The sequence below is a fragment of the Saimiri boliviensis genome, chromosome 1 (assembly GCF_048565385.1).
Source record: "Saimiri boliviensis isolate mSaiBol1 chromosome 1, mSaiBol1.pri, whole genome shotgun sequence".
Classification (NCBI taxonomy): Eukaryota; Metazoa; Chordata; class Mammalia; order Primates; family Cebidae; genus Saimiri; species Saimiri boliviensis.
Window position 1 is genome coordinate 218,541,822 of NC_133449.1, and position 22,063 is coordinate 218,563,884.

The window sequence follows — 22,063 nt, forward strand, 5'->3', positions numbered from 1 at the left end:
GAATCAACCCTGATTCCTTGCAAACCACACAGAACATAATCCAAGGTAGAGCAATCCTCTTTGCATCTCTAATCCTGCCAGTTACCACCCATTCCTCTGCCTTTACTAATGTCTGTCTTTTAATTATATGTAGATTCTTCCTGGTGAAGACATCTCATCTTTCAAGACGGGCTAAGCACTTTTATCTCTATAAAGATTTTCTTGATTCCACCCCTCAACCTGGATAGAATAACTCTCTTTTTTTGGTTCTCACTATATGCCGTGCAGACTGCTATCATATGCTTATACCATTCTATTGTATTAATCTACTTATCTGTTGATTACCCTTCTAGTAGGCTTAAATTACTTGAGGGTCTAAACTATGTCTTTTACTATGTCATTACTAGATATTACATAACATGACATTACTGTGTCATAGTACATATGACACTAAATAATTGGAGAATTGGAAGAATGAATAACTGCATGCATGAGATAAATTTAAATTGTGCTTCCACAAAATTTTCAGAAAAAGTCTTTTCATTACCTAGAGAATAAATCTGCTACTCTGATTAAGACTCAAACAGGAGGTGATAGACAGACTCGCCTGACCTCATCTGACTTTCCTATATTCACACAAAAGTCTTCAATAATTAACCCTGACAAAGGTTGTCAAAGAGCAATTCCTAATCCTAGAGTGAAAGGTTGCTCAAGTGTGGATTGTTTGTATAATACAAGGACATTTTTTAATGGAGTCTCAGGAGTACCTAGTACAATAATGGCAACCACAAACTGAGTTAAAACACTGGCAACTCAGCTACTCCGGATTCCTGGGCTTAATCTCTAAGATGCTGCAGCCTTTGTATCCCTGTAAAGTGAAAAAACTGTTAGCAGTGCCTACACGCCTATCTTTATATCATTGTAAATGCTTATATTGCCCTTCTAAAATAAATATTTACTGAACACTTTAAAAGTGTTCCAAAAGTTATACACTTCAACGATTTCCAAGGTACAAAACCATACTCCTTAAATGCAAATATTTTAGTTTTTAAAAATATTTCTGAAAGGAGGATTAGGATTTGTGATTGTCATATTTTATTAATCCATTTATTTACAAAATACCAGGCATTGTATTGAATGCTTTCAACTACTTATAGGTTAAAGGCTTTTGGAGTGTGGTATCAGATACAATAAACTCAACAACTAAGAGTAGATTCATCACAATTATAAACATGACCTAAACACGACAGGATTGCTCATTATGTCTAGACATCCTGCAGTATGCTGGGGTATTTCATTTCTTAATTTCAACATACTAACAATATAATAACCTTGTTATTTATATCCATGTTTTAATGTCCCATTTTAATTACTTTGGCACTATAAGCATTTACTAGTTAATGCCATTAGAATTAGCTTTTACAACTAGTTATTATCTATCTTGGAGTTTCTACACTAAATTTTAACACAAAATTTCATTCGTTTGGAACATAGAAAGATATTACTTAGGAAAACTTTTTCCATATTCCAATAACTGTTCTCTCATCTCTAATGTTGCTCCTTAATAAGTTACCAAAGCTGCTTTAAGAGCTAATTCTCTTTGCACACTCTATGACCACAAATTTCAGAAACCTTACCACTTGCTATCCAATACACTTGCAGAAGCACCTACCTGGCCCAAGCAGCTGGTTACCAGAAGGCTCCTTCTTCCCCTCCATCTCACCTTTCCCGGCCCCACCACCACCTGGTTTCCTTATATTCTGCTTCTATGAACTTTTGAAGGAAAAAGAGCCATTTAACAGAGGCTGTGGGAGCAGCAAGTGTTTTCTTGAAGTTCCCAATTAGAAATCAGAATGTATTTTAACATGAAGAAAAGTTACAAATTCAATTAGGTTCTAGAACAGTCAGATAGATTAAGAGTCAAATAAGCTTTGGTGGCTGGCTTGGGATCTTCTCTTTATAAGCATTGTTTTTCCTGGGAAAATTAATGCTGAATTGAACACATCTAAGTTATAAACCAAGATTTATAATATAATTTGTTTATAGAAGAGGTAGATCGCTACAGAATACATTTAAGAGTATGAATAATTTCTTCTTTAATATTCTGGCCTTAAAAAATTCAGGGTCTTGCTCTGTTTCCCAGGCTGGAATGCCATGGTTCAGTCATAGCTCACTGTAGACTCAAACTCCTGGACTCAAGAAATCCTCTAGCCTCAGCCTTCCCAGTAGCTGGGATTACAGGCATGTGCCCCACACCCAGTTCTGGTTATGTTTTGTTTTAAGAAAGTGAGAATATAGGAAGTGCTTATTTTCATGAGAAAATAGTGATAGGTTAGTTTCAGATTGCCAATAATGCTCTTTATAAGAAAGCTTATGATTTCTTTTAACTTCATTGTATTTCTTAAGCAGTTTTTTTTTTTACTGAAAACCCAGTGTGAGCCAAAAAGCTTTTTATGAGTGCTAGAAGCAGCAATGAACAAGACAGGCAATTCCTGAGCTAATGGAGTTGACATTCTAGAAGTAGAAAGAGGAAAGAGGGACGGAATACATGAACAAGAAAATTTGATTATTGATACATGATATGAATAAACATAACAGTGATGGAACATCTTAGGGGAGGGGCTTCTTGGGGAGGCGATTCTGAGGTGGTAACGTATGAGCTGAGTGCGAGTGAATGCTGTATGAATGGAAATATGGATAAGCAAAACACTGGGGCAGAACTTTCCAGACTTAGGTATTAACTAGAATACAGGATATAGGACAAGAAGAAGCTGGGCCTATTTAAGGAGCTGTGCCCACTGTGGCTGGGCTGGGTGAATGGGGAGGTGGCAGAAGATGAGATCGGAGAATTGGCAGAGACTGATCCTGAAGGAAATGGAGGTCAGAGTCCCTCCGTTATGTGCAGTGGGAAGACACTGAAGGGTTTTAGGGAGAACGACTAGGGTCAATTTAGTCTTTAAAAGGACAACTCTTGCTGCTGAGAGGAGAACAGATAATGGAGAAAGGAGCCAGGTTAAAACCATGGGGAAGAGTTTGGAAGCCATAAAAGAAGAAAGGTGACTTAGGTAAGATAATAGTGACAATTAAGAAAGGGATCACAAATGGAATAAACCCAGAAAACAGAGAGTAGAAAAGCATTTACTTCCCAAATACGGTTAACTGAGGTTTTCCTCCTTTTTTTTTTTTTTTTAAGAGACAGGGTCTTTCTCTATCTCCCAGGCTGGAGTGCAGTAGCGCCATCATAGCTCACTGCAGCCTCCAACTCCTAGGCTCAAACAATTCTCCTGCCTCAGCCTCCAGAGTAGCTGAGACTATAGGTGTACACCACCATGCCTGGCTTTTAAATTTTTTCTCTGAATATTTTTTGAAATCTGTAATTAAAAAGTTTTAAAATACACAAAAATTGAGAATTTGTACTCAAACATTTTCATTCAACCTTGATGAGAAATGAGAGAATAAATGTGGAGTTGGGGCTTAGAGGTGAGCTCTGGAGTTGTTGTGGAATTTCTCATAGTTTCCACATCAAACCTCATAAATTCACTTGCACATGCCATCACCTACAGATTAAATGTGACCACAAAACCCACTTGGTTGTTGATATGTGCCACGTGTTTCCATTTGGCAATAACATTCACCCCTTACAACCAAAACATAGTGTCTGAAACCAAGCTCCTCCCCACTCCTGGCAGAACACAGAGTATATGTTCCCAGAAGGTAGCATCCAAATAGGGCTCTGCCAGAAAGGCAGTTCTAGCCTGCACAAAACTAGCAAGCCTATAGGAAAGGCTCCTCACCCCTTAAAACCAAAACATAGTGTCTGAAACCAAGCTCCTCCCCACTCCTGGCAGAACACAGAGTATATGTTCCCAGAAGGTAGTATCCAAATAGGGCTCTGCCAGAAAGGCAGTTCTAGCCTGCACAAAACTAGCAAGCCTATAGGAAAGGCTCCTTTGTCTTTATGACTGATGTTATTTTGGTCTTTCTGACTGATGTTATTTTGGCATTGTATGTGATATAAAAAAGAATAGTCTCTTCCCTTGGGAGCTTAAGCTCAGCTAGGCAGGTAGGCAACTACATAAAAGGCCCTCTGTTGGTGCAGCAAGCAGATAAAGCTCAGGAGACACAATCTCCTGGGGCTGAGGTCAATGTAAATCTAAAAACCAATTTTGTAAGGACCACTCATAAAAACTTTCAAAGAAGGAAGCAAGATTTCAGAGTTACAAAGGAAACTAAAGAGGAGCCTACTAGCACGCTTAGTATAGTATCAGAGTAAATGTTAAACTGTCTGCAAGAAGACCATGCTATTAGGCTCCACGGAGGTGGAGGGAAAAAGCACTCTCTGAGGGTCTCTGAGGGTTCCTCTGCAGAGAGGTGGTCAGGGCATTATGGAAATCGCCTTTGGAGATAGACTTACTTGATCTGAAACTTGGGGCAAGTCACAGAATCTTTCAGTGTTTTGTATTTCTCACATACAACGCACAGGCAATAATATAGACTATGAATAGAGCGTTGGAATGAACATATCAAGTGCTTATCTTAGTCCTTTGCAGTACTATTTCATTAAATAAGTGTCTGTATTTTCACAAGACCAATGCTCTAGCCCTTCAGCTATGGAGCCAAGTGTCTCTGTATTTTTAAAATATAGGCCTATTTCAAATGTATACACACACACACACACATATACACAAGCTCACACCATATATATTTTTTTCTAGATAGGCATGCATATTATAGATATCCAAATTTTAAGGTTCTAACAATTCAACACAAGCAATGAGGTCACAAACACTTAGAAAACACTTGGATTAGGGAAAAAACTCTTAAAAACTATAAACAAAATTACTGATAGTATATACTACAGATACTGCAGACCAATAGGAAAAAATTTCATGGTCTAATTATCTATAGTACAATGAGAGGCCTGGTTACAGGCTTGACAGAGCCAATTATTGAAAAAGATGAGGCCCCCGAATTGTCCTCTCTCTTGCAGCTGATTTAAGAAAACCTGAAGCATAGAAAAGCAGGTTAAGGGCTCAGGTCCTTCAGAAGGATTCAATATTCAACTCAGGGCAGAACCCGAAGGGCCTCTGCGTGTTGTGAGGTAGCAAGAATTGTCCCTGCCATCCTCTGCTGAGATCTCCTTCCCCAGACCTTGTGTTTTGTGCATTCGAACATGATCCACTACATATCTTCTCAATAACTCTGCAAATCAGGCATTCTGATTATTTTCCCAGTGATTTTCTTTTCCATTGTAGTTCAGGGATGTTACCCCATCAGTCTCTCTAATTCCAAAACTGGGACTCTTCCCCCTACACTCCATATTTGTTAAAGTTCTTTACAGCTATCATTAAACATTCATAAAAACAACTTTTTTCATATGTCGATTTTCCCTAGTCAGAGACATCAAGGAAGTTTTTTAAAAGTCACGGATAGTTTATGTTACTGAAGCTGTAATAGAGGGTTCCAAACTGGTATTTTTTGGTAAAGTTTGGATTTGCCTCACAAATTTTCCTAGTAGCAAAAGCCATGTTGCAAACATGATAATGTCACTGTAGCCTCATTCAGAATATTACTCACTCTTTCTGTTGCTTTGCTACTTCAGCACTTGGGAAAGTATGAATTTCCCAGTAGTGTGACCATGATACTATTTTTGTATCTTCAGTGTCCACTTATTTTCAATTTAGTGAGAACAGTATACTTGAGTTGAATTTTGAAAGCTTGCTGAGGAAAAGGAATTCAATTTTACTGTTAAAAGACTTTAAGAAAGACAAATATGATACATACAGGAAAATGTAGCCTTAAAAAGAAAGTAAAAATAAAATAACTTTTTTTCCCCTGGAATTCAATACTTTAATCAATATGCAAATTTCTTTCTATTTTGAGTACCAAAATCCTTATAATCATCCAAAGTACACACTTGTAACTAGCATAATATTGATACTTTTGGTTGTAGAATGAATTATACAATTATTTGATAATCGCTAATTACAAATTTGTTTCATGATTGACTGCAAGTTTACATAAAGTTCAGTAGCAACAATGCCAAAAATATAAGGCCATCACAGAAATTTAGATTCAAGAAATGGAAAAAGAAGCTCAAACTACAGCTCTAATTTTCTCCTAGATATAACATTATTAAGTTAGGTGCACTACCAGGGAGTCACTTGCCTAGACATAAAAAATTCAAATTAATTACAATGTATAAATAAACAGATGGATCAAAGAGCAACTTACTAATTCTTATTACCCTTTCAACAAACTTTAACAGGAAGTTCTCTTTCAAGGAAAGAAAATACCAGTGGAGGAGATGGGGGAGACCGTCCCTTAGGTGGCAGCCCCCAGGAGCCAGGTTCCCTCCAGCAAGCCTTCTATGATCAGAGCCACCAGAATTGTTCCCCACTTCCTGTGCTTTGACTGCCTTCTTCTTTCATTGCCAACCTTTACAGGTGTGGTCTCACAGCCTCATCCATTTTCTTCCTACCCATTTACTCTTTAACCTTTTCTAATTTTTGTCATCTCTCTCCAAGTTTCCAGGGATCTTGTTCTTACCAAATTTGAGGACTAAGCTCCCCATGATGTTCAAATCCTTCCAATTGAAACCTTTTTTCCTTCCTTGGCTTCAAAAACTTTAACATTTTCCAATCCTCTTGTAGTGATCCTTCTCATTCCACATAGCATAGTCTCTAAATACATGAGTTTTAGAGCCAGACACATTTGGCTTCAAATCCTTCTTCCTTAAATGTTCTACCTATGTGGGTTAGGGCAGGTAACTGAATCTCTCTTAGTCTCTTTAGAGATGATAACAGTACCCACCTCATCTGGTTGTTATAAGAGTAAATAATGCAATAGATGTAAATCACTTAGTTCGGTGCCATAAAGCCCAGCCCTAAATGACATTAGTTATATGTATTCCATATACACAGGTTCTCTACCCAACCTGTCTCAGAGAACCTATTTTAAAGTGTCAAGAAGCTCTATACATATGTAGATAACATCTAAATCTCTATGCTAAGGAAACCTTAAACCCCTCATGCTCAAAATTGCACATATCACTCTACAACTATTAAACTTTTCCACTTTCCCATTTAAGTCAAATGAAACTACTAGCTTCACAGTCACCTTAAAAATCTTCTCTCTCATTTGGTGACAGAGTAAATTTTATTAATTCCTCACTTATGAAGCAACTTAGTATAGTGGCTTAAAAAAGGACTGGAGGCTGGCTGCTGTGTTCAAATATCAGTTCTGTTACTTACCACTTATGACCTATAGCAAGTCATTAACTCTTATGCCACAATTTCCTAATCTGTAAAATAAGAATAATACTAGTACTACCTCATAATCCTTGCCTCCTATAATATATAATAAGTATTACATTAATGTTTATTAATTAAAATTTGCAATGTGAGGCATTCTGGTTTTCCGTGTTTTCATCCTTTTTGTGATGGTTTCTTCCCATCTTAGTGGCTTTATCTATCTGTGATCTTTGTAGTTGGTGACTTTCGGATGGGATCTCTGAGTGGACATCCTTCTTGTTGATATTGAAGCTATTTCTTTCTGTTTCTTAGTTTTCCATCTAACAGTCAGGTCCCTTTGTTGCAGAAGTGCTGGAGGTCCACTCCAGACCATGCTTGCCTGGGGATCACCCATGGTGGGGGCTACAGAACAGTAAGAGTTGCTTCTGCTTATACACCAATAAGAGACTAACAGAGAGCCAAATCATGAGTGAACTCCCATTCACAATTGCTACAAAGAGAATAAAATACCTAGGAATACAACTAACAAAGGATGTAAAGGACATCTTCAAGGAGAACTACAAACCACTGCTCAAGGAAATAAGAGAGGACACAAACAAATGGAGAAACATTCCATGCTAATGGTTAGGAAGAATCAATATCATGAAAATGGCCATAACTGCCCAAAGTAATTTGTAGATTCAACGCTATCCCCATCAAGCTACCAAGGACCTTCTCCACAGAACTGGAAAAAACCACCTTAAACTTCATATGGAACCAAAAGAGAGCCTGCATACCCAAGACAATCCTAAGCAAAAAGAGCAAAGCTGGAGGCATCATGCTGCTTGATTTCAAACTATACTACAAGGCTACAGTAATCAAAACAGCATGGTACTGGTACCAAAACAGAGATATAGAACAGTGAAACAGAACAGAGGCCTCGGAGGCAACATCACGCATCTACAACCATCTGATCTTTGACAAACCTGACAAAAACAATCAATGGGGAAAGGATTCCCTGTTTAATAAATGGTGTTGGGAAAACTGGCTAGCAATGTGCAGAAGGCAGAAACTGGACCCCTTCCTGACCCCTTACACTAAAATTAACTCCAGATGGATTAAAGTCTTAAACATAAGACCTAATACCATAAAAACCCTAGAATAAAACCTAGGCAAAACCATTCAGAACATAGGCATAGGCAAGAACTTCATGACTAAAACACCAAAAGCATTGACAACAAAAGCCAAAATAGACAAATGGGACCTAATTAAACTCCAGAGCTTCTGTACAGCCAAAGAAACAATCATTAGAGTGAACTGGCAACCAACAGAATGGGAAAACATTTTTGCAATCTACCCATCTGACAAAGGGGCTAATATCCAGAATCTACAAAGAACTAAAACAGATTTACAAGAAAAAAATAAACAAACCCATCCAAAACTGGGTGAAGGATACGAACAGATACTTCTCAAAAGACAACATATATAAAGCCAACAAACATATGAAAAAACACTCATCATCACTGGTCATTAGAGAAATGCAAATCAAAACCACATTGAGATACCATCTCACACCAGTCAGAATGGCGATCTTTAAAAAAATCCGGACACAACAGATGCTGGAGAGGATGTGGAGAAATGGGAACACTTTTACACTGCTGGTGGGAGTGTAAACTAGTTCAACCACTGTGGAAGACAGTGTGGCAATTCCTCAAGGACCTAGAAATAGAAATTCCATTTGACCCAGCAATCCCATTACTGGGTATATACCCAAAGAATTATAAATCATTCTATTATAAAGACACATGCACACGTATGTTCATAGCAGCACTGTTTACAATAGCAAAGACCTGGAACCAACCCAAATGCCCATCAATGATAAACTGGACAAAAAAAATGTAGCACATAGATAGCATGGAATATTATGCAGCTATAAAAAATGATAAGTTCACATCCTTTGTAGGGACATGGATGAATCTGAAAACCATCATTCTTAGCAAACTGACACAAGAACAGAAAGTCAAACACCACATGTTCTCATTCATAGGCGGTGTTGAACAATGAAAACACAGGAACACAAGGAGGGGAGCATCACACACTGGGGTCTGTTGTGGGGGGTCAGGGGAGGGTTAGCAAGGGGGTAGGGAGGTCAGGGAGGGATAACATGGGGAGAAATGCCAGATATAGGTGACGGGGATGAAGGCAGCAAATCATATTGCCATGTATGTACCTATGCAACAATCCTGCATGTCAAGCTGCTGGATGAATAATGATCTTGACCTGGGATAAGGGTTTGCTCAATTTTTTGGTCTGAATGTTGAATGGTCACTCATAGTCATGAATGTAATAATATTTTCACCATACCATTGAGCATACCTAAATCAAGTCAAATAGTTTAATAAATTCAAGTTAAATGTATACTCATATCTGTGTGCAGAATGTTCTTTATTCAAATAAACTAATCTCTATATGAAGAAAAGATATAGTTAAATACCCAATCTCTACATAAAGACACAGTTAAATATAGTTAATTGTACAAAAAAAAAAGTTTAAATACTCAATGCCATTACAGTGGGGGGAGGGCACCTACAAAATCTTTGTGGAAAAGAATGAACTTGGGGCAGGGGAACTAGTTATATCTTCTTTCTAGTAGTTTATTTTATGTCCAAAACAACACTGAGACGTTTTTGCAAATTGTAAAATGCTATGAGAATGACCAGAATAAAGGCCTTATTCATACTCTAAATTATCTTAGTCCACTTGCCTAAGGACCTTTCCCTTTCTTAGACCCAGAAAGAAGAAAACAAACAAAACAAAACAGAAGGACACAGAAGCAGCCTTTCGTTAAAGAGAGAAAGACATGTGTACAAGGAATTGAAAGGCAATGAGATTTAAAATGAAACTAAAAAAAAAATTAATGAGATTTCTTAAATAATATTTTATACTAAGAAAAACAGCTTAATTATATGGGTTTAGTAATAATAATAACAGCAACAGTATCATCAACAACCACCACCAGAGATGTTTTGGGTCATAATACAGTAAATCTCTTAACAAGTAGGATCTGGAAATCCACCATAAACTCGCTGATGCACTATCTGAATTTTAACAAGATGTCTGCATTGAAGTTTAGGAAACACTTCTTTGCTACTTTCTTGATCTATTGACATCTGCACTAACATACAGTCAAAAATGTTCTACTGAAAAATGACCTTCTGCTTCTCAATTTCCTAATCTTCAGAGCAAGATTTAATTTTGATCCTTGTACTTAAACTCTTATGTACTTTTTTTTTTTTCAGCAAAAAAGTAGAAATAACAAAGGATATTCTGGTTAACAAATGATTAACCAAAACTTCCAACTAAGGGAAATGCTGTTCTAATGAACATTTTACCATCTCTATCTTACTCTGCTTCAGTTGATTAAAATATGCTTGTTACATATGTAACATGCCTTACTCACACAGACTTTCCTGAGTTGGCAATCTCAACAAAACAGTGCAAGCTGCTGAACCGAAACCAGGGTTTGTAGTATCCAGAAGGAGCCAGCATTTGGGAAGTCACACAGGACTTCTGCCTTTAGTCATGCACACTCAATGATTCTCAAGGATTCCCAAAGAAGCCAAATACTCTAAGCAAGAATGACATAATTCCAGATTAAACCAGAATCTTTTAGCAGGGGTGCCTGAATAGGATCCTTCCTGGGAAACAGCACATTGCAAAATGACATCCCAAAATGTTGCAGATTGAGAAAGTGGACAAAAGACAGTAACAGTCCAACTTTTGTTAAATTCCAGAGAATAGTCTCCTGAGCTATAGGCTTGCTGGCAAATGTAATGAGACTTATATACATCATTTCTAGATGAATTTGCTATTTAGTCTCAGAAAATATATTTAAGCTGTACAAATAATGAACCACAAAGAAGAAAAACAAATAGTTCCCCTTGTTAAGTATCATTAATCAGAGTAAATACAGTTCCATCTTATCATCATGTTTTCTATGAGAAAACTTCTGTTCTTTTTTTAGATTTGGAGAATTGCTTTTCCTGACAGAACCCCCAGAACTGAGAACCCTGAACTGTAAACTTGTCCTTTGCCCTAGTTGTTTACCAGTCTTATCAGGGCACACATGGGTTGGCAATGTGATTCAAAGATAAAAAATCCCAAAGATATAATTAGATGTTTTTCTCAGAAATATCACCCAATACTACCAAAATTTGTTTGCTGTTTTCTCACATCATACTTGAAGAGTCCCACAATTTCTTGCCATTTAATCATTTTCTTTTATATAAGTGAGAAAAAACAACTTGGTATTGAAGAAATATGTTTATTTTTTGATAAACTGAAAATAGAGAACTTTATCTCAAAGCTTCTGTGACATTATAATAAACGCATTTTTTCTGTATCAATAACATACTTACTGCTCATAAATATAATGATGAAAATAATTTTATGTCCCTCAATTTAAATATACATACGCAGTAGAAAGATATATTCAAAGCCAGTAGAGTACAATCTTTCTTATGGTACATTTGCATTTAGTTAAATTCTATATAAAGAAGATAAAAAGACAAACGTAGGAAACCACAAATGACGTGTAAAACACCCTGTAGCCCAGTTAAAGAAGTACTGTGAAAGTCTCAAGATTTTTAGCGAACGCCATCATGGCTAAAGAGAGACTGACAAATTTGAGGGAGAAAAAAAAAAATCTTCTACTGCCACCTACTGGTATTTTATAGTCAATGATTCTCAAAGGTGCTATAATGACAAATTCCACATTAAAGCAGAATCTTTTGATTTTTAAAGAAAGAATAATCTTCGGATTTGTATCTGTATTCTTCCAATCATGAATACATACACACACACACACACACACACACACACACACACACACGCACTCACACAATAAATTATGGTTATAATATTCTACGTGTTTCTAGAAGTAGAAAGTAGAGTCGGACGAGCACATTTTCCTGATTTTCTGATTCACGGGCCCATTATACCGCATTGCTCCAAAAGGAAGTCCAGAATATCACATTTCCATTCTTTCCTTCCCCACATAAGCCATTCTACTTAGTCCTAGTTCAGCAATAAAGATTTGAAAATGACTGGTCTTGGCAGACTTGTCTGCAAAGTATTCTCAACTCAAACACTCCAAATCAGCTGTAGAATTTTCCCTCTTAGCTAAAGAACCACAGGCCAAGCCTGTATTTTTTGAAGACTTCTCTAGAGTTAAACTCCAAAAATGACAATATAACATTGATGGAGGGTCCCAAATGAAAGATCCAAGGCTGGAACTGTAATAACTCCTGTTGGCAAAATTATATAACTGGAGCTATAAACATGACTTTAAAATTTAGATAGGGTTGGGGCCCAACTTACTACAGTCAGCTTCATTTTTTGTGTTGGGGGGGGTGCCTAAGAATTTTTTAAAGCTTTAGCTAAAAGGTTTTAAGTATGATAATTATTCTTCTTAAGGGTATTTTTAAATCAAAGTAGATAAAGTGCTTTGAAATAAACTATTTTCTGTCAATAATATACCAAATTTTCCTGCCAAAAATGAGCTATGAAAATACTTTTTAGTTATTTTATGTCACAAGTCATACATTATATGATTTTTCATGCCACACTGTTTCATCTATTCTAAAAATATACTGGAAAACATGGATTTGACAAACCATTTTGTCCAAAATCGATGTTAAGTACAATATGAAGCAAAAGTCAATGTTTCAACACAGAAATCCTAGTTTTGTCTTTCATATCCCTAGACATGAGCAAATTTGTCTGCTAGGACACTGAAGAGCTGTCCGTAATTCTATAGTGCTATAATTAAGTCTTGTACAAATTCTCCTGCCAAAAAATCACCAGAGTGGGTGGTGAATACAGCCAAGTAAACTCTAATTATGGAAGGCAGGTTTTCTAAGATCTTAGACACAAGAAGCAAAGGCAAGATAAGACAGCTAAGGCAGGTTACAAAGGCAATATAAATAGCCTTGTCAAATTCAAAGCAAGCCTCTTTGGTACCCACTGCTACCTCTCACAGCTCATAGGTCTTCAGAAATACAGAGACCTTTGCTTAGAATCCAGCACTTAATTATTCCCTGAAAAATAGAGTTATGAAATGTACAGGTCATTTTCACTCCTAGAACAAAAAGGGTGACAGAATACCAATATTCAAGATAATTTCTATTTTATATTTCAGCTCTCCCACAAACACTATTTTTTTAAGTTCTGTTTAGAGTTCAATAAATGCACTTTAGCACTCTAAAAAACTGCAAATCATGTCTACAGCACAATAAATGTACACAAACTGAATACACACATATAACCAGCACCCAATCAATAGAATATTGTCTGCATTGCAGAAGTGTCTTCCCATCCAGAAAAGTGGTATTTTTTTTAATTTTATAAACATTAAAAATTATCTCAATAAGAGCATTATATAACATATTCTTTCTGCCTGTATCCATAATTTCAGCCTTAAAGTAGAAGTGATTATGGTTTTTTTCTTTGCCTATATATGTCTAGGCCCTTCTTAGTCCTTATCAACAAACTGAATTTTCACTCATTTGAGTTCCCACTCAATATCACCTTTTCTATGAAGACTTTCTTGACCTTCAGAGAAAAATGAGAAAACGAATTAAGTCTTCATCTATTTTCATAGAATAGTTTGTAAATGGTCTATGTTCACATGACACACTGAGTTATAGTTATTTGTATGTACATCTACTTTTCTAGACTATAAGCACCATGTGGATAGAAAAAGCATCTAATTTCATCTTTTGATCTGGTTTCTGTACTTTACATGGTGCTCTAAGCAAGATACTTTAAATTGTGTGCTAATAAAGAAGTCAATGTTTTACTCACAGTTTCTTCTACCATAGGAAACTGTATGATTTTTCAAAAGAAAATATTCTATCAACCTATTATATTAAAAGAAGCAATACATATTGTCCAGATGCTTTAAAATATATGTTAATGTCCTACACATAAAGAATTTATAATATAGCATATTTCATTCAAACAGATTAACAAAATGTTAATTTTAATGTATATATAAATTATAAATACATTCAGCATCTATTAGCTGACAACAGAATGCTTTGTGATAAGAAACTAGTTTTCTGTAACAGATGACATTAAGATGCCTCTCTGTAGAAAGAAGCATTTTAGATTTGATATTCCTTACACCACTCTCCTGTTCCCATTCTCTTCCACTGCAAAATTAAACTAGTTTATTTCAACTAAGTTGAGATTAAACTTCACTTTTACACTCAGTTCAAGGACCAAAGCAGAAGAAACACAAACATCTCATGATAAATCATAAATGCCAGTGCTCTCCTACCTGTGTACCTAAGCTGGCTGCCATCATGTGAGTCAGAAGTTTAGCTGCAAACATGGAGTACCTGGCACAGAAGATATGGGAAAGAACAGCCAAGAAGAGACCTGTAGGAACAAAAAAGTCCACGTATAATTTAATAATCCATGAAGATTCAAACAGCATTATAGCAAGAATCTTTGGGGGCAGTTAGGGGCACGTCAGGTCTGCCACCTGTCTCTGCCCAGTACCTCTGGAAAAGATGGCATGGCAATTGTATTCTCCACTTTCTATGACAAATAAGATCTTCAAACTTATCAGTTAAGCCCAATGGATAACTATAAATATCTACATGTTCACTTTTCTGTTAAAAAGACATTACAAATTAAGCAGATTAATAATTTTATTAGACCCTCGGTTTTCTATATTTACAGAAGTCAAGTTTTATTGTTTAAGAATCGAATTGCAATCTAATTTTCTAAGAACAGGTGGTTTGGGGAAATAGAAATATTTGAGAAAGTGAATAGCATTTTCAGTCATAAAATTTTGAATGGTACTACCAAAACTCAGGTTTTATAATCACCCCTTTTTATCTACTAGAAATAGTTATATAATTACAATAGTGGTAATTATGAATTTTCAAGGCAACTTTGCACTACTAGATGCCAAAACCAGGAAGAAAATGTGTTATTTTCTCCACAATGACTTTTAACTTAAACTGCTGAATTTCTAAGTTGTGTGAAGAAAATTATTTTTATTATCTTTGGGTCTGTTTGAATTCACCTATTTACATTACTCAAGGGGACAGAAACTAGCTCTAATCCAACAAATCTTTATCTTGCAATTAACAAATTTATTTTAGTGTTAGATTTTTAAAGGCATATACTCTATACACATATTTTAAAAATATTTTCTGCCTCTTAAGACTAAAATGTGCTGCATATGATAACCCATTTGTTTTTTCACTTAAACATTTTACCCCACTCATTCTCAGTAAGGTTATTTTGTCTAAGGATTACTGAAACATAGCAGCAATTGACATATGTATACTGCTTTGCCATGTACTTTGCATGCATTACCTCATTTCATTATATCAATGCCTCCTTTATAAACAGGAGGCGCTGCACTTATTTAATATTTTTTCTTCTGAAACCGTGGAACAAACTTTCAGAATATACTGCATACTGGCCTAAGTGGACTGTGCATCGGCAAAAGGTCTACATGAGGTCGTATAACTTCTTTTGGAGAAATCCTTTGAATTATATTTTTATATTTTAATAAAGTAGACAAGGCTCTCCACAACAACAGAGGCTTTGCATTAGTGAAGGCTTTCAGCCTAGAAATTTGGCCAAGAAATCTGGAGCAATCCACTTTTAGGAAGGCTTCCATGGGATGTTCTGGAACAGGTGTGTAGGTCCTGGGGCTGACTTCAAATCCACCTACACAAGTACAGAGTGTATCTTCAGAAACTACAGAGGCTGCCAGATATTCTGCATCTTGACTTAGGTAGTCTATATACTATTGGAGCTGATGCTCAGAACTCAACTAATGTATACTTTGAATTCCCTAAGATGATAAAAAGCCAGCTTAAATTTGAAGCTTGAGTGTGTTAATGTGCACGCCTGCATATGTGAGTGCGTGTGTGTATGTGTGTGTGTGTGTGAATAATATACTCTTTAAAGTAGGCTTTGCAAGGTGTTTTTTTTTTTTTCATTTTAAGGCACATGATCATAAATATGTGCTTTGCTGTAAGTTTGCTGTGGTAGATGATAACAACGTGAGGCAAGGGATTAGTGCTGAACAAGAAGAAATATATAAGTCAACTGTTTTTCCTAGCTCACAAGAAGGGCTTATTTATAGCCTTTTCCTTTAACTTAGTAATGCTCTAGTATACTCCTGTTTCATGATATAAATCTAGTATACTAAATTTGACCAGCTCAGAAATATTTAATTAAATATACTAAGCTTCAATTAAAATGCTAGCATGACACCTGGTGGCAGTTCAGGATTCAAAGCCAGTGGCAGGAAGACAGGCCAGATTCTATTAGCCTATAACTATAATGCATCATAATCTAAATGCGTTTTTTACATAGGGGAGAAGAATATTGCTAACAACCCCAAACAGGCCAGGTCCTCATCTAGGGAAACTCACCTGGCTTGAGTGAGGGTACTGAATGCCTAAAATTTAAACAAGTGAATATTTCAGTTATCAGGTTTTTAAGACACTATATACTAAATATTTATCTTTTATTTTTTCATCTGAAATTAAATAGCTATATTTAACATATATTTAAACTCAGAAATTATTTTTTTAATTGTAGAAATTTTTGGTTTAAATTTCTTAATATAAATTTGAAAATTACAAAGCATAAAGTGTTATAACTATAAATAGAATGATTTTTTAAAAAATAAAGTATAGGCTGGGCGCAGTGGCTCACACCTGTAATCTCAGCACTTTGGGAGGCTGAAGCAGACAAATCACGAGATCAGGAGATCGAGACAATCATGTCTAACACAGTGAAACACCATCTCTACTAAAAATAAAAAAAAAAAAAATTAGCCAGGTGTGGGGGCACACGCCTGTAGTTCCAGCTACTTGAGAGGCTGAGGCAGGAGAATCACCTGAACCCAGGAGGTGGAGGTTGCAGTGAGCCGAGATCACACCACTGCACTCCAGCCTGGGTGACAGAGGGAGACTCCGTCTAAAAAAAAAAAAGAAAAGTATAACAATTCCAGGTATTACTTAAAGGTATAGTCTGAAGTTTTTTTAAAAAAATTGATTTCTTGACGACGATGTAGACAAAACAAGCAGCTAATTGAGTAATTTGCCTTTTCTTTTTTTCCTACCACTATATGCATTCCAGATTCAGTTCTAAAAGAACATCTAATTAGTTCACTGACATAAATGACTTTTCCTCATTATTCAAAAGAAAGAAGGAAGATAAATAACCCTTAATAAAATGATAAGATTGATAATGTTTGATTTAGATAAGAAAAACTGTAAAGAACAGCTATCGTCTTTTATTATACTACAAATCTCTTTTCTATCTCTACAATATTTGAATGTTTATATGCATATAAACATATAAAATATTTGTAGATAAATTACATGTGTACATTACATATATTTGTAAACATCTTTATTATTTGGCATCACTTAAGAAAGAAACATTTTCCAAATAAATGAAGTTTATTCCTTCACAAGACAAGTACGTTTTCTCACGAAATTTTCCTTAAAATATTTATAAATTATGTTTATCTGTCTGCCTTCTCTACAGATAAATCCAAATAAAATAAAATTGCCATTATTTTATTATTAAATGTACTATTAGTTTTTTAGCTTAAGCTTTTTTCCTCCATTATTCCACCTAATGCATTAGATTGGTGCAAAAGTAATTATGGTTTTGGCAACTAATTTTAATTAAATTTCAAAAACCACAATGACTTTTGCACCAACCTAACAGCTGTGCTTGTCACTTTTCTCCTTTTTGTTGCTTATCTCTATTGATTCCCATGTTCCTCCAACTCTGCCCTCAGTATAATGCCTTTTGGTTACTGCTTTAATAAGCTAAGGGCACAAAAAGAATATAGCCAACCCCGAAAAGATTTCCAGTATGAACAAAAGTCTGTGTGAAGCACTTTACAGTATAAAAGTTCTGTGTATTAAGGGAAAGGAGTTATTCTAGAGGGGTGAGGTTGCCAGGAGACCAGCCTCCAGATAAACAGAGTGGTTGAACTTAACGCTGTTCAATATAATAGCCACTAGTCACATGTGGGTATTTAATTTTCGTTATTATTATTATTATTATTATTATTATTATTTTTAAGAGACAGGGTCTTGCTCAGTCACCCTGGAATGCAGTGGCATGGTCGTAGCTCACTGCAGCCTTGAACTCCTGAGCTCAAGCAACTCCTGTCTCAGCCACCTGAGTAGCTGGGACAGTATATGCCATCATGTTTGGCTATTTTTTTTTTTAACTTTCTGTAAAGACTCTATAAATGTCCTTTCGTTTTAACCTCAAGGGATGATCTTAGTTTAATTTTCTGATAGTCGGAAAACTAGTTTACAATTTTAAGTCACTGGTATACACCCTTTTCTTTCATCTTTCTAAGCTAAGAATGGTAAGCTTGTTGGCCTCTACAACTATTTACACACTTTGACCATTTGGGTTGTACTGCTCTTAGTATAGTAAACGGAACTGCAAACTAGAATTGCTACCAGTACATTGTGATCTACTTTAATCTTTTAAAAAAAAGGTTAAATTCCTGTCTAATTGTATGTTGCTGTATTTCAGGAAAAGTACTAGCCAACTGCTGTCAAATTCAGAGGGATATTCGATGTGTCCTGAAATATATTATAGAATATGTATAAAAGATAAATAAATAAATAAAATTCTCCTTTCTGGTTCCTGCGATCCATCAGAGGGATGAAAATTCATCCAGCCCTGAGGGATGAGCTGAAACTGAGGTACAAAGTGAAGACTTTGTGTCTCCTTATTGACAGAACATGCAATTACATAACAATATGACATGGACAAAGAAAATAATTTCAAATATGACTCCAAGTCAAAAGTGATAAAAGCATATACTAACATTTAGCTGTTAATTCTCAAATACATGAGCAAATCTATGTAATCTTTTCTAAAGTTCCAGAAAAGGTATACAGGTATTTATTAATGATTCTCCAGGAAATTCATTATTGTCAGTCCTACTAGTTTTCTATAAAATCAGGATAACATTCCCTGTTTCGTTATTAAAACTTTTTTTTTAATATTCAGTCTTATGAACAAGCAAGGAATTTTTGTGGGTCCTAGCAGCACATAACCTATGTCTCTATGGAAACATGTAAAATGACATCTAGATTTTATTTCAACATTGTGCCTTTTGGCTTTATCTCATCGTTCTAAGAAATTTCTTTGCTCGTTAAATATATTAGCAATAAAGTAAAATAGGATGTCTCCATCTGATTTTGGAGCTATATGGACCTAGGAGATTCTACTAAATAAGAAATGTCATCCTTTATAAAAGATATTAAGAATAAGAAGTTATTAACTTGCTATTGAATTAAAGTTAGGTTCAGAATTAAAACACATTGAAGAAAATTTATAACTATACAAAATAAAGTTTTATTGGAAAGACTGGCAATCAGAACAAAGAATAGTAATTAATTACTTGATTCTAGCTCCAGAAAAATTTCCTAAAAAAGACTATTAGAGAGACTGTTTGTATACAAATACAAGAGATATGCATTCAATAATAATCACATTTACAGATAAAACATCACTAAAGCAGAATGTTAGAAATGTCTAACTTCATATATTTACCACCTATTATGTACATATAATTTATAATCAAATATTATGGGTGGGAAAACTGAGGTATAGAGAAATTAAGTAATTTGATCCAGGTCCCACAACTAGTTAACAGCATAATTGGGATTTGAACTCAAGTAGTCAGTCTGGCTTCATAGTTGGCATTTTTTAACCATTACCCTACACCCTGCTCTTAATTTAATTCACTGTATAGCACCTTGCTCATATAAAAAGTTGTGGGGTTGTAAGAAGAGAATCAGGGCACAGAATGGGTGAGGGTGGGGGATAAAATTATAGTTTAAAGAATTCTCAGATGCCCAACCATATAATTAATACAGCTAATAATAATGTTTCTATTGTTAAGTTGTAGGTAAACAGTTTGACAGACATTAATATAATTTAATTTCTTCTTACTGCCAAATATGAGGCCTAGATATGGAATGTAAGAGATAATTTATTTTTTAACACAGTGGTTGGCATATTCAGAATGCTTAACTTGTAGAATGCAAAATCTACCCATGGGGTAGCTTTAAAAAAAATACAAAAATTTTTGTATGTATTAGATAGTCACATAGTCTTCTCATTGTAACTGTAGAACCTGGCCTCTAAACCATGGTACTATAAACTATAGCCTTTCCTTATCTATTATTTAGCTTCTATCCTACAGTGTATTACATATTCCTTATGGGGTGAAACTATGTCTCATTCTTTACTGTATCCTCAGTACAGAGATGGCTCGCTATAAATATTTGTTGCATGAATTAATGAAAAAGACAATGGTATATTTGCATCTTACATATATAAAAAGGCTATGGGAAAACAGACTTCTCATTTTCAGAAATATTTAAAATTATTGATTCAAAAATAATGTCACTGACCTGAGATACATATAAATCCAGAAGAGAAAAAGGCTTCATTGTATGAAGACAAGTTGTCAGTCTGAGCATAGACAGCATACACAGACATGTGTGAACAGGCACATTCCACATAGTCTGAAGTTTCCTCGACCACTTTGCAAAATTGACTGTCAGACAACCAGCTAGGGCAAAAACAAAATAGTCACTATTCCTCTTTCATCAACACTTAAGGTGTTGAGATAGCTTTTAAAGAAAAAAAAAAAAAAACAGGTTCCTGAACTTAAGGTTTCTTTAGTCAAGACTTAAGTAGACCACATTTTCAAGAATAAACAGTGAAGGGAACATTTTGTCAAGGACATGACATAACAGATTCCACAGGATGTCTTAAGAAGCAGCGTAAATACCAACCAAAGCTTCTAAGGCATTCCTGGTACCAAAGGAGCTTGTCTTCTCAACAGGGCAGCACCAATTCCTACCTAATCTAGAAAACCCACCCGACATGTTCAATAGAAGGCACTCTTCTCTAGCATTCAAAACTCCCGCAAGAGCAACAGAGTTGTGATATACGTTTACTCTTTTTTTTCCCCACAAGTCCTTGTATTTTGAACCACATACATTACTTGTATGGTTTCCTAAGATTTCTTCCTCAATTTTTTTCTTCTTTGGAAGGACATATGTACATATCTTTTCTAAGGTTCTTTGAATGGTTTCCTTTTATAAATTATGGCTAATTTAGCACAAAAACCATGTCATGATTTTAGCAAACACTGCATCTGATACCAAGCCTTCTGAGCCTTCCTCAATGACTATTACTTCAGCTTCTTCCCTTTTAATGCCTCTTAATTTCTTTACTTTTTTAAGGACCTAAAACTCCCTTGCCCAAACTCCAGACGCAGCTTGAAACATTCACTATTAATTACATATTGAAGATTTCAGAGTACCTATGCATTAGGTTTAAGATCTGTTTTAAACCTAGAAAGACATTTGAAGTGGAATTTATTTAAGTGAAAGAAAGCAGAAATTTCAGTGTTTTTGAGGACAGCTGGTTACCAAACTAAGCTATTATTTCAAACCTATTTAGAATTTTCGTTTGTGCGGCTGAAATTCAGTAATAAACAGAACCAAGTGACTGATACAAGCCCCGAACCTTTCTAGGCCACCAATGCCTGACCCTGCATCGTTGATTGAGCTCCTAGTGACAGTAACTGATCAGAAACTTGAGGCTCGAGGCCAAGGAGATTCAAAGAATCATTCTCTCCTTCTCATGCATGTCCATGGATTTAATCTCAAAATGTACTCCAAGCCACGTGGACTAGAATTATAAATTCCTGCTGATTCCTCTTAAACACAAGGCATCAGCTCCCAGAA

General features: G+C 35.5%; 1 protein-coding gene across 3 annotated transcripts in view; it reads right to left on the reverse strand.

The window, feature by feature from the left end:
* The window catches only part of ADGRV1 (adhesion G protein-coupled receptor V1), a 583,497-nt gene that overhangs the window by 293,227 nt on the left and 268,207 nt on the right, over positions 1-22,063 (reverse strand). For all 3 annotated transcript variants that reach the window (XM_074383772.1, XM_003920760.4, XM_074383775.1), the window contains exons 82-83: positions 20,717-20,877; positions 14,554-14,654 (exon numbers count right to left, since the gene is read on the reverse strand). In XM_074383772.1, coding sequence (XP_074239873.1) covers positions 14,554-14,654; positions 20,717-20,877 — 262 coding nt within the window. The remainder of the gene's footprint in view (positions 1-14,553; positions 14,655-20,716; positions 20,878-22,063) is intronic.